The sequence below is a fragment of the Ailuropoda melanoleuca genome, chromosome 7 (assembly GCF_002007445.2).
Source record: "Ailuropoda melanoleuca isolate Jingjing chromosome 7, ASM200744v2, whole genome shotgun sequence".
NCBI classification, from domain to species: Eukaryota; Metazoa; Chordata; class Mammalia; order Carnivora; family Ursidae; genus Ailuropoda; species Ailuropoda melanoleuca.
This window is the reverse complement of record NC_048224.1, coordinates 75,209,025-75,221,937: the sequence shown is the minus strand read 5'-3', so window position 1 is coordinate 75,221,937 and position 12,913 is coordinate 75,209,025. Positions and strand designations below refer to the sequence as shown.

Genomic DNA, 12,913 nt, shown 5'->3' with positions numbered 1-12,913 from the left:
CAAAGAGATAGGAGAAAACATAGTAGACTGAAGGAACTGCAAATACAATCTTATGACTGATAAAAGGATATTTCTAAGAAGATAAACTAAGAAGTTCATCTTTTATTTTGTAATATATTTTGTAATAAGCAAAAATTATTTCAGAATTTTTATCAGTTTTGCATATAAGAAAAATGACTCTGGCATAAATGTGGAAGATACATTGGTGGGGGTGGTGGGGACCTGGAAGTAGTGTGGCTAGTTAGGAGATAAGAGAAGGAATCCACTTGAGAGATAATGAAGGGCCTAAAGTGAGGTGATAGCTTTGGGAATGGACATGTCCTATCTTTTCTGGGATTCAGGTCTTTTAAACAAGTTCAAAAATAGCTACCTGCTACTTTTTTGAGACTAATTACAAGATCATTTCATTTATTGGATTTTGGAACTTTCTGGGACTTTTAAGAAATAATGCATTATTTTATATGCTGAGAAACTGAGTCCCAGAGAGCCAAAGAGAACAAAGTCACATCACATAACTAATTACAAAAAGATCCATTATTAAATTAATGCCCAATTCTCCTAAATTCTAGATTAACACTCTTCCCTAACAAGGCTTATATAAATGCTAAACATTTATCTTGAAAGAAAAAAATTGAAGCTTAGGAAAAAACAATGTCACTGATTTTAGGGTGATACTACAATTTATTGCAGCTCATCAGAAATCACAAGGTTACTGCTATGATATTTTCATGTTTTGTATGTCTCTATTTCATAAAATATTTAGAATACCATTGAAAAAATATATATGAGATAACTGAGAATTTCACTGATCCACTCTTTAAAGAGAGAGACTTATTCAGCTCGCTGACTTGTCTGTGTAAATGCCGGGAGAGGCAAAGGCAACAACACAGGGGACATGAGGAACCACCATAATCAGTCAAAACTACATCTTCTGCAACTGGCCTTAAAATACTATACCTGGGACACACTTGGAGCATAGTAAAATCTGGAATTTCAGTGGCTAGACATCATAGAAACTTTGAAATGTAAAGGTTGGCAGACTTTTAATCAATGTGGCTTACAATTACGTTTTCATCCTTTAAGTGATAGAAGCGAAACACTTCACAAAAATTAGAAAAAGGAACAGAAATTGAAGTCCTCAGCAGTAATTATAATTTTTTATAATCTTTAATCAATGTAGGAAGATTCCACCCTCTGTATCAAACATTTCTTTATTATTTTCCCTAAACTGTCATCCTTAGCACTAATGTTAAAAATGTTAATATTAAAAAACTAGAGAGTAAACAGCTAGCTGAACTATATATTTTAGGTTTAATAATATGAAGGCTATCTATATTGCTTTTTTAGTCCTATAATATTTACAATTTTTATTTTAGAGATTTTCTTATTCAGAGAACAAAACACTTACACACTTGAAAGTAAGGAAATTAAAAGTTTGAGGGGAAAAATATACAGACCAATCTGCCTGAATTTACCAAACCCAGTAATTCAAACATAAGTGGGGTTGTAAAATCAAAAGGGATGAAATATAAATCATGTAAGATCAATGTCTGTTAGCCAGAGAAGCAACACAATTGTGAGCTTTCTGTGATATCCCAGACATAAAATAATTTTCTAAAACATAATAACAGTTAAAAGGAAGAAGCATATTGTTCTCTGTTTTTTTTTTTTTTTTCTGTCTTTTGTCCAAACTAAGGAAGCGGTGGGGGGGGGCAGGGGGGACTACCTTAGAAATCCCTGGGGAATTAAGACTGACCTAAATCACAAATATATACCAAATTCTCCAAAGACTACGATCATGTGGATGTACAAGATTACAATCTTAACATAAAAGATGGGATAAAACTTAATTTGTGGTTTTAGAGAAAAGTGTTACCCCAACCTAAAAGTTACACAGGTACGAATGTATAAACAAAATATAGCTCAGCTAGAATATTTTATAAACTATATATCTATATTTAAATCTATCAAAAGTGATTGCATTGCTGGGGAGCTTCACAATTTGGTTTATGTGTTCTATGATGAGATTATTAACCACTTCGGTTAGAAATCAAACCATGATAATGTTATTGTAACTTTATTTCCTCTATATACATAGTGCTTCCTCACTATGGAACAGTGCTAGAGAATCTCCAGCATTTTCAGTGCTTTAAAATTCATAAATATGTATTTGTTAGGGCCACTCACTGTAATCAGACCTATATGTAAATCTGCACAGATGATGACTGGAAGAAAAGAAAGAAAAAGAATCGCACTTTTCAGATATGTAAATAAGAATATTTATATAATATTTCATAATACAATGTGATAAAATAATACTGAAAGAAAAAGTTTTATTTTAGGTAAGTTTAAATGTTCCTAAAATTTGATGTTGTAATCTACCTAAAGAAAATAATATTATAAATTTCACAACTGAAATTCATAAATGCTCCATCCCATGTAGGGAGAAACACCCTATGTGGAACATTAAGTTAACATAACTAAAATTACATCAGTTGTTTTAGGAAGCTATTTTCAAATTTACAGTATAGAATGAGTATAAAGGATACATTGTTAGCATGTTTACAATAAAACCAATAAACTATTGGCTTAACAAAAGTAAAATCCTAGGTGACCTCCACTGGGATTGCGCAGTATTATTAGGAAGTATGATTTAGTTACAAAGAAATGAGCAACTGAGACTATAGCTATTTTTCAACTAAAGGTAAAAATGAAAAATACATTATTGGTAGAGTAAGACCCAGGATAATTCCGCGGTTGAAACTGGTAGTAGTCAGGACTTTGCTTCTAAGGACTGTCATCTTGGATCCTATTTTCAAGGAATTCAATCTGATGTTAAAAGACATGTCATAACTTAGATTTCAGACTTTAGTGCTTCAGAAATATGTTTATATACTTCATAATATAATTATAGCTACCTTAAGACAGATAAGGCAAATGGTAGCAATATATTGGAAATATAATTGAAAAATGCAGTTGTCCAGAAGCACTTGTGGGGATGATGTCTCTGAAAAGCTGCTCAAAGCTCTAGAGTTTGAAGTTAAATTTTTGATGTTGTCACTCTCAATCTATTGAATGGCTGACAGACAATCAAACCCGTCTGGCTGGCTGGCAGCTCATTTTGCTGGCAGGTGGCAAACAATTAGACACACCAATTTGTGCCTCCTGATGACATTAAAGCATGAAACTAAGTTGTATGCAGGGCCTAGTGATTTGTGTGAAAGCATTTCAAAAATAATACTCTTTGCCGTGGCAACTCATTTCAGACTGCCACCTCCCATTATGGCTTTGAGCAGTGAAGACGACAGACTTGAGTTACGTGCAGTGCAAGGCCGCTTCTGTTCAATCCGTCATCAGCGCCCCCTGAGACCTCAATCCCCTCCTTTCATCAATATCACCTCATCATTTACATTTGATAGTACTTGAGCTACTGCATATATTAACTACACTAGAGACCCTTTTCCTAAAAAGAATTGAAATATGCTTTGTGTGCCTCGATTTCATTTCTACTTATGCAATTTAGAATAATGATCCCACTCCCACTGCACTTTGCACAAATGCTACCAGGAACAAATGGAAAGTTCTATTTTTTTTAAAGCAATATTCGCAAAAGTGTAATAAATTTTGAGTAGCTGAGAATATTGGCACGCTAGTGATAGCTTCGTTACGTTTTAATGAAAAAATTATTCTAGCAATAATCCAAATTAAAACCAAAAATATTGAAAATTTTTATTTCACTGGATTCTCTTAAGCAAATCACAATAATCCTCTGCATTTCCTTGTTTTGTATTTTAACAAAATTTAAATATATAATTTAAAAGTAAGTGGAACACAAAATTTTTATGACCCTAAGTTGAATTATTATAACATTTTTATAGCTATATACAATTACAGATACTTACATACATATGTTTACATATACTCATAAAGACACATGCACATATACCCAGGGAACATAAAGCAAATAGGTGAAATAGAGGACATCAATCTCAGATGGCATAAGAAACGTCCAAGGAACTATACGAATGAACATCCAAATATAATATTAACACAAACTATTAAAAAAAGAAGTATTTATATTTTCCTACATTTTATAGCCCCTCCTTTTTTTTAGTTTTTTAAAATTCTGAGACTTTTACCTTGCGTGACAATTTTTTGAAAACATTTCATCTCCGTTTACTACTCTGTAAGTTCAATAGAGAGAACACTGTTCTTATCCATCTTTATATCTGATATAACTAATGCTATTTATATTTTCATAATAAATTTTCAAGAAGTATCTGTAGAATAGTAATTAAAATGTTTAAAGGTAAAGTTTAATTTATATTTATATATAAAAAAGATAATCTGTCTTAACTGAAAATGCCTTTACTGAAAATGTCATACCTCCTCCCCTAAACACTAAAAAATTACTGTCTCTAATTTGCACAAAGCAGTACGGCTATTCTGGAAAAGTAATACAGAATAGCTATCACATTTTGACTATATGTTTATTTTTGACATTCCACTTTAAGAAACATTTGATTTCCTAACTTGATCTTCTCTCTCTAAAACAAAAAACAATTGTTTACCAATCATCTCACACACACATAAATTTTGGGTGGGGGGAAGTGTTTTCAACATCAATAACAATTTAATTCAGATGGTAAACAAATTCTTTAGTTTATATGCTAATATGTAAATATTAGTCTCAATATCAATGTTAAGTACTATTTTTAGTAATTATGACTATCCTAAAATATGTTTCTAATGCTGCATAAGTTTTTAAATAGTAGGATAAATTACGTGAACACATTCTTTGGTTCTAAAATGTTATATCCTGTTTCTAAGAACTATCATTTTTATGGCATATATTGTGGGACAAAAAAAATTAGCTGTTCTCAAGTAAAAAACCCTTGTATGGCTTAACATCTGAATGTAGATGTATGGTCCATGTTATAAATAGTTTAGAAACCTAAAATGCCCTTCAACAATATTTACTTTCAAATACACGCCTCAAAATATAGCCTTTGCATTGATTCTGAAAATTCCATCCATATTTTCAAATTTTTTCCATCCTTACATTTAAAACTCAAATTCGAATTTTATTACTTAGAGCAAACTATTTAGTCTCCAGCAGTTATTACAGTTTACAGTACAATGATATAGGAGGAGTTTCAGAGCCAGACTAGATCTTGGAGAGACATGGCTTACCCCTCCCCCAGTTTATCCTTTCAAACAATTAAGTCCAAAAAGATAAAAGCACTTCCTCAATGTAGTGTAGTCACTGATGATGGATTATAGTTAGAATCTGGATTTCCCTATTTCTAATTTAACGTGCTGTCCTGCATACCATACTGAAACTCCTTTTTTGAGATGCATTATTTAAGTGCCTTACTATGAGATCAGTCTGGTTGACCTATCACTCTGATACTCTTTGTAGTAAGAATTTATATTAATAAATATAAGGTTTTCAAGATCCTCCTCTAATATTTTTAAAAATAAACCCTAGTTTTCCTTCTGCATTTAGAGCACTATGAATAAAAAGTTCAGGGGCGCCTGGGTGGCTAGTCGTTAAGTGTCTGCCTTCAGCTCAGGGCGTGATCCTGGCATTCTGGGATCCAGCCCCGCATTGGGCTCCTCTGCTGGGAGCCTGCTTCTTCCTCTCCCACTCCCCCTGCTTGTGTTCCCTCTCTCACTGGCTGTCTCTCTCTCTGTCAAATAAATAAATAAAATCTTAAAAAAAAAAAAAGTTCAGTACCCACCTGTCAAAGGAATGAAACTGCATAGGAAGAATAGCTTGCGCTTCTCTCTTCAATGCTGGATCTGGGTATGGGATAGGTTCAGGGCCACATTCTGCAATTTCAACTGGGGCAGCCACAAGACTTTTCAAGATCTCCTTGACATTGATGCCTTTGGTCTGACTAATGCTAGATATGGATGGTGCAGGTTTCAACAGTTCACTGGGGTTCTCAGTTAAGCTTTCCTGTGATTTTTTCACTTCAGATGACAAAGTGGATAACAGTTCACTCATGGCATCAGGGCCTGTGCCCGCCTCTAATTCTGCCCCATTCAGGATGCTAGCCACTTGCTCCTCTCCAATTCCTGAATCTGTATGTGGAATGGAACTTTCTAGCTGAATATCTTCGCCAGGGGTTGGTGTTTCTTTTTCCTTTATAGTGTCTGGAAATGTAGCAGGTGTTTCTGTAATAAAAGAAGCTAGTTTAAACAAAAAGCTTCACAAATGAAAATCCAGTATTATTAATAAAATACTCTCACATATTGGAATAAAGAAAATAAGATCTGTGAGAAACAAAAAAAAAATCTGCTAAATGGATGTGCATTACAACACAAGTGGATTAAAACATACCATCCAGGTATACCTGTCATTTTGTTCAGGAAGTCTCAACAGAACCCTGTTTCTTTTAAAAACCACCTGGCATTTCAAAACTGATGTCTTTAAAAGCACGGAGAAATAGTACCCATAACAATTTCTTATAGAAGCTTATAAATAAAATTATTATATGATGTTCCCCTTTATCCTTTGTTAGCTACCAATCATATAAGAGAAATTGTTATGCTTCTCTAATATTACATTAAAAATATGAAGCCATGTTATACTTTTTTTTGGTACTTCAATAACCAATAATATAATATCTAATTAAAATATTTAAACAGGTTAAAAGATATTATTTTAAAATCACATACATATTACACCTAAAATTCTGAAGAGTTAATAGCAAAAAACATGCCAAATGATTATTTCAAAAGGATAAATAATAAGAAAATAATGCTCTTCAAGAATTTAGCTTATATGTGCCTTTAAGAACATTTATTTCGGAATACTCATTCTTTTGTGAATAAATATAAATTTCAATTTGTGAAAACTGAAGCAGATAAAATATATGCAGATAGAAATATACATACAATATTATCAATTAAAATAGAGAAATATCTTTAAAACTTAAGTGCCTATCAAATGCGTATAAATCTCATTATGCAAACGTTGATACAATGAGCTTCCCTATATAATAAAATGTTATCAAATTCCAAATGATGACCTTGAAAAATTGATGTAATCTAGGGATAATAGCTTTTAATAAAGTCATGTTGAAGAAGAAAATAAGATAATATAAGTAAATGACTTGCAGGTCCTATATAAAGTAGATACTTAGTAAATGTTAGGTACTTGTATTACTCTGACTTATATGTAAGTTTATCCTTTGTAAACCAAGAAGGGCAGACTAAGTTATTTCTAAGATCTCTTCAAAATGAACATCTGTAAGTTCTATAAAACTTCCCTTAGATATTTGTTATTTTGGCTGTACTTTATTTTGAAATGTTACTAGGACAGGACATCAGGAGACTGTCCAACAGGGAATGGCTTATTTGGATTTCAGCAAGACATCTCACAAAACCTTTGGTGAAGTCTCTAGTAAAAACACAGAAAAATGTTGCTTTCCTGATACTATTTTTTGGGTGGGATCATAATTTGTTCAAAGTTTTATACACACATGCTAAAGGAATAAACATAATGTGAAGGGATTTCTTTAGTTAGGCTCTACTAGACAGTTTTGTTAATTTCTTAAATGTAGATTAATGTCATGACATCCAAATTTACTGAACAGGTGAATTTATTAATTTTTCCAGATTTCAGAATAATTTTGTCAAGTTTTCAAAAGAAAGAAAATACCTTTTATTTCTTTTGATTCTCCTTTTCTTGATTCAAGCTATATTAGATACATACATTACTTTAAATTATAACATCTTCACATAATTCAACCTAATATACAATATTCATTTAAATTGGCTAAAAATGTACATCTCTCACAATTGAGTGTTTTATTGTCATTTTCCTCATATGTATTAAATAGGTTTGTTTGCTCAAGGATGTTAGAATTGAAAGAAAAAATTAATCAGTAGAACATGACAATAATATTCAAACACTCAAACACTGGATGACCAACATGAAAAATAGTGTAGACCTATTCTTTGTTGTTCCAAGACTAAAAATTAAGATAACTGCAACAAAGTTTTGAGAAGACAGGTAATTTTAATAATACTCCTGGCAAAGCACTTGAGAAGGAAAAGTAAGAGGTAAGGTAACAGTTTCAGATTTTTTATAAAACCTGACAGAAAATTAAGACTTAGAACAATAGCATTCGGATTAAGAGGAAAGGAAAAGAACAAAGATGCTTCTGGAATATCTAGCTGAAGAAAAAGAATGGAGACATGCCACTAACTGAGGAAGAAAGCAAAAGATTAGCAAGTTTGTTCAGAAATATCTGTCAGGGGGGTGCGTGGGTGGCTCAGTCAGATGAGCAACAAACTCTTGGTTTTGGCTTAGGTCATGATCTCAGAGTTTTGAGATCAAGCCCGGAGGAGGGCTCCACGCTCAGTAGGGAGTCTGCTTGAGATTCTCTCTCTCTTCCTCTCTCCCTCTCTGACCTCCTGCTTGCTCACTTGCTCTAAAATAAAAGAATCTTTTAAAAAATAGTTTTTAGGGGCTCCTGGGTGGCACAGCGGTTAAGCGTCTGCCTTCGGCTCAGGGCGTGATCCTGGCGTTATGGGATCGAGCCCCACATCAGGCTCCTCCGCTAGGAGCCTGCTTCTTCCTCTCCCACTCCCCCTGCTTGTGTTCCCTCTCTCGCTGGCTGTCTCTGTCTCTGTTGAATAAATAAATAAAACCTTTAAAAAAATAGTTTTTAAAGATTTATTTATATATTTGAGTGAGCATATGTGTGTGCGCAGGAGTGGTGGGGGAGGGGCAGAGGGCTAGAATATCAAGCAGACTCCCTGCTGAGCATGGAGCCCTACGTGGCCCTTGATCTCACAACACTGAGATCATGACCTGAACTGAAACCAAGAGTCTGACATTCAACCAACTGAGCCACCCAGGTACTCTGAGCCACCCAGGTACTCTGGTTCAGAAATACAATGAATTCAATTTTGAAATCAATTGCATGCAGAATCTCTGAAATATTTATAGCTGTTGAGTCAAAAGGAATATAGTGATGTATTTTGAGATTATTCAAACTGAGATGATAATTGATACTTCAAAAGTTGATGAGATAAGCTAGGAATAAAGAATGAGAAAACTGCTAAGGCAGTTATTGCCACTACTGGAGGTACTACTGAATTTATCTGATGCATGTTTGCATCTGTATATTATATATTTGGGGAGTAAAAACAATTGTGGCAAAATATCAGTAGAAAATTAAATAGCAGTAGTGAAGTTTCTATGACTATAGAACAGAGAATGTAAAGGCAGAAACAAAATAAGAACATTAACAACAAATCACAGTGGCATGGTTACCAGCATGGGCTGACTTTTCTTCCAGAATTCAATTCTCAAAAGGCATATAGTCAAAGTCTAGCTCTTAGTCTGAATTCGGCTGATTTACAGATTTGGCCTAGAGTTTGGCTTTATCCTAATGTGATGTTTCAGTATCTTTATTTATGGCATGTTTTACATTAAGAGCTACACAAAAATGTTAACTTTTCAAGTTATATGAACCTGAAATATAAGCATTTTGCTACAAAGAGAATACCTAAGAAGTTAAAATCTTTGATTTAGTGTCCACAAGGTACCATATAAAAAGATTTTTCCATTAACTATGTAATTTTTTGCTTTTCTGTTAAATCGACTCTCAAGGAACAATGAAAATCTATAACTCACCAACTAGATACTTGGAACTCCAATATAAAATGTGGACCTCTCAATTATAAAATGTAATTAAGTTTATTAAAATTGAATATTAGAATATTTTCAAGTAAATCATCAAAATATTTACATATAATTCTAATTTTGTTTACTATGACTGATAAATCAATGATTTCAAAATGAAGCAGTTTTTGATATTTCAATAATTCTATTCAAATAAATAAGCTTTGCAAAGCACACTTTGTGATCATATTGTGTAGAAATAAAAATAAATACCAATGGAAAATTTTCTAATAGTAATTGCACATAAAAAAGAGAACAGTAGTTCAAAAGCCTACCTTAATTTCCCACTATGCATTAGCATTTTTACAGAGCATGCTCTCACTGTTGATAGCACCAACTTCAGTTTGGATAACTTATATTTTCAGACTGCTTCTCTGGGACAGTAAAGTACTCTGAGGATTTAACCCAAGTGACTTCAATAGGATGTTAAGCATGAACAAGAGAGAAAGTACAAATGATTGCAGCTCCACCAGCTATATCAATGACAGGAGACTTGTAATTTTTCAATTGTTCTTCATCAGCTTCTACAGCAAGAGGCCATGTTAGTACACAAAGCAGAAACATGACTGGCCTGAGTGATCTTAACCTTATCAGAAATCAGAAACAGGCAGTTGGACAACAGATGCCTCTTTTTCTTACTGATTTTCATTGAACCTAATAAGTTCATCTAATACATTTTATGAAACATATAGGGTTAACTTCAGCAAATGACAGGATTTCTGTATGGGGACTTCATTTATCACAATCTTTTCTCCAAAAATCTTGTTTTACAGTAATGTATGAAGTGTTTCAATGTCTTACCTATTAAATAATTCAAACTGTTGTTTTCCAAACTACTTAAATAAGAAATAAAATTAAAGGAACATACAGCTCCTTTTCAGTATAGCACTAAAAATTCTATTATTTGCTCAAGTAGTAATACTAAGCAAACTAAATCACATTAGAGTAATTTAAAATACAAAAACATATATATAATTTGTATGTTTTGTTTATAGGAAATCCAAAAATGCCAAATTACACAAAAATTAACCTGACTTCCAAGAAAGAAAAAAAGCTGCCATATATAAAAAGATTTAAAATCATTATTATTCATTTTACACAAGACTCCAAAGCACTGAGTAATTTTTTGCAATTATTTATATGTGACTTGATTTCTTGTTTGTTACATTAAATGTATAAGAATACAACTTCAGGAATTCAGTATTATAGATGAATATACTCATAACAGACAAAATTATAATTCAGGAGAAAGAACTAAGAGCCAAAACGGTATTTCTAATTTAATGTTCTGATTATGATGCATAGATCTGTTTGAAATATATTACGTTTGGAATACATTAGGCTTTTTGGATGTGCACTAATGATTTTCACCAAATTTGGAAAGTTTTCAGGCCACCATGTCTTTAAAAATTCTTCCCATTTCTGTGTCCTCTCTTCTCTTCAGCTCCCATTATTTGTATGTTGGTTCACTTGATGGTGTCTCACAGGTCTCTGAGGCTCTCCACTTCTCTTCATTCTTCTCCTCATTCTGTTCCTCAGAGTAAGATCACTGCAACTGACCTGTCTTCAAGTGTTCTGGTTCTTTCTTCTGCCAATTCAAATACTCTGTTGAACCTCTCTAATGAATTTTTTTATTTTAGTTATTATAATTTTCAACTCCAGATTTGCTCTTTCTTTTCTATGGTATTTCTTTACTGATATTCTCTTTGGTGAGACATCACCCTCATATTTTTAATTCTTTCATAAACTGTACCTTTAATTATTTGAGCACTTATACAAGCTTGTTGAAAAGATTTATCTAGTCAGTCCAACATCAGGGCTTCCTCAGGGGCAGTTTCTATGGACTGCTTTTTCCCCCTGTGTATTGGCCATCCTTTCCTCTTTCTTTACAAGTGTCAAAAATTTTTGTTGAAAATATTTTAAGTATAATGTGGAAATCTTGGAAATCAGACCCTTCCCATGGGGCTCATTATTATTCTGTTTATTTACTGACTTTCCCAAACAAATTCTATAAAATTCCACTAAAAATTTTATAGAACTTTGATTTTTTTTTATATTCCCATCACCCGCAGCCACTGAAGTTTCTGTTCAGTTAGTTTAGTGATCAGATAATGATCAAAGACTGCCTTACTTATCTTGCACCAGTACATCTTCCACTCTTTGTCAGAGGCTCTGGGTGTGCTGTAGGTCATGCTTTCAAAACCCTCCAGTAGCCTTCATTTCTTGCTTGCACAGAGCCTTCAAGGTTACCCGGAGGTGAGTGATTGGGGCTTTTTCAGGTCTTTCCTGGACCTGAATACAGGTCCTAGAGTAAGAAAAGCCCCTAGAGTAAGAAAATCTCATTCTCAGGTCCTCCTTTTAAGCTTTTGGTAAGTTTCTTATTTGGCCCAACTGGTACTGCCACCTCAGGCAGTTCCAATATTAAAAAAAAAAAAAAAAAGTTCCTGCTGATTATTTCAAAAAACAACCAGGGCTTTTCTCATGAAGCAAAGTCTGATAAGTTTAAATAATGACAGGCTCTGTGAATGAAGCTTTATCAGGGAGCTTCCAGACAGGTCAGATAGGGTGCTTAGTGGACTTTCTGAAAACTCCAAACATAACTGGCCAGTGCTGCTAGGCTGCTGGTTTTCACAGCTACTACAGTTGTCTGGATGCAGATTTTCAAGCACACTACAGAGCTGAGGAGAACTGGATACTAATAAAGCAAATTAAATCACCAAAAATCTTGTTCTTCTCATAAAGACTCTGCAGTTTTTCTTGAATTAGCACTCCCTGGATTGTTGCAAGCCTTTATTACTTTCCAGAGAATGGGAAAAGATGATTTTGACAATTTTTGCCAGTGTTCTCATTGCTTTTTGCAGGAGCAGTTCTTTGGAGGTCCATATTCTACTCTTTCAGAAGTCCTACCTCTAAGTGCTGTTTACAATTCTAATTTGTACATTTTGAATTGAATAAAGTATCAATTATCAGTTATAATATATATATATATATATAGTTTTTCCTTTGCTCTAGCTTGTTGTAGTACTCTATCTCTTCTCAAAGAAAAACCACTTTCCTATTAAAATACATAATTCATTTCCATAGTGTTATGGAGGCAGCCATTAGCACTGACAATAAAATGCCAACATATATGCCTAAAACTTGCCTTCAGTTGCAGAAAAACAGAAGCAACCAAGTAATGGTATAATTCTGTTAATATTATCAGAT

At 33.3% G+C, this 12,913-nt stretch overlaps 1 protein-coding gene across 6 annotated transcripts in view; it reads right to left on the bottom strand.

Annotated features, from left to right (window-relative positions):
* Positions 1–12,913, bottom strand: part of NBEA (neurobeachin) — a 651,237-nt gene that overhangs the window by 412,042 nt on the left and 226,282 nt on the right. For all 6 annotated transcript variants that reach the window (XM_034665060.1, XM_034665062.1, XM_034665064.1 and 3 more), the window contains one exon: positions 5,745–6,183. In XM_034665060.1, the coding sequence (XP_034520951.1) occupies positions 5,745–6,183 (439 nt within the window). The remainder of the gene's footprint in view (positions 1–5,744; positions 6,184–12,913) is intronic.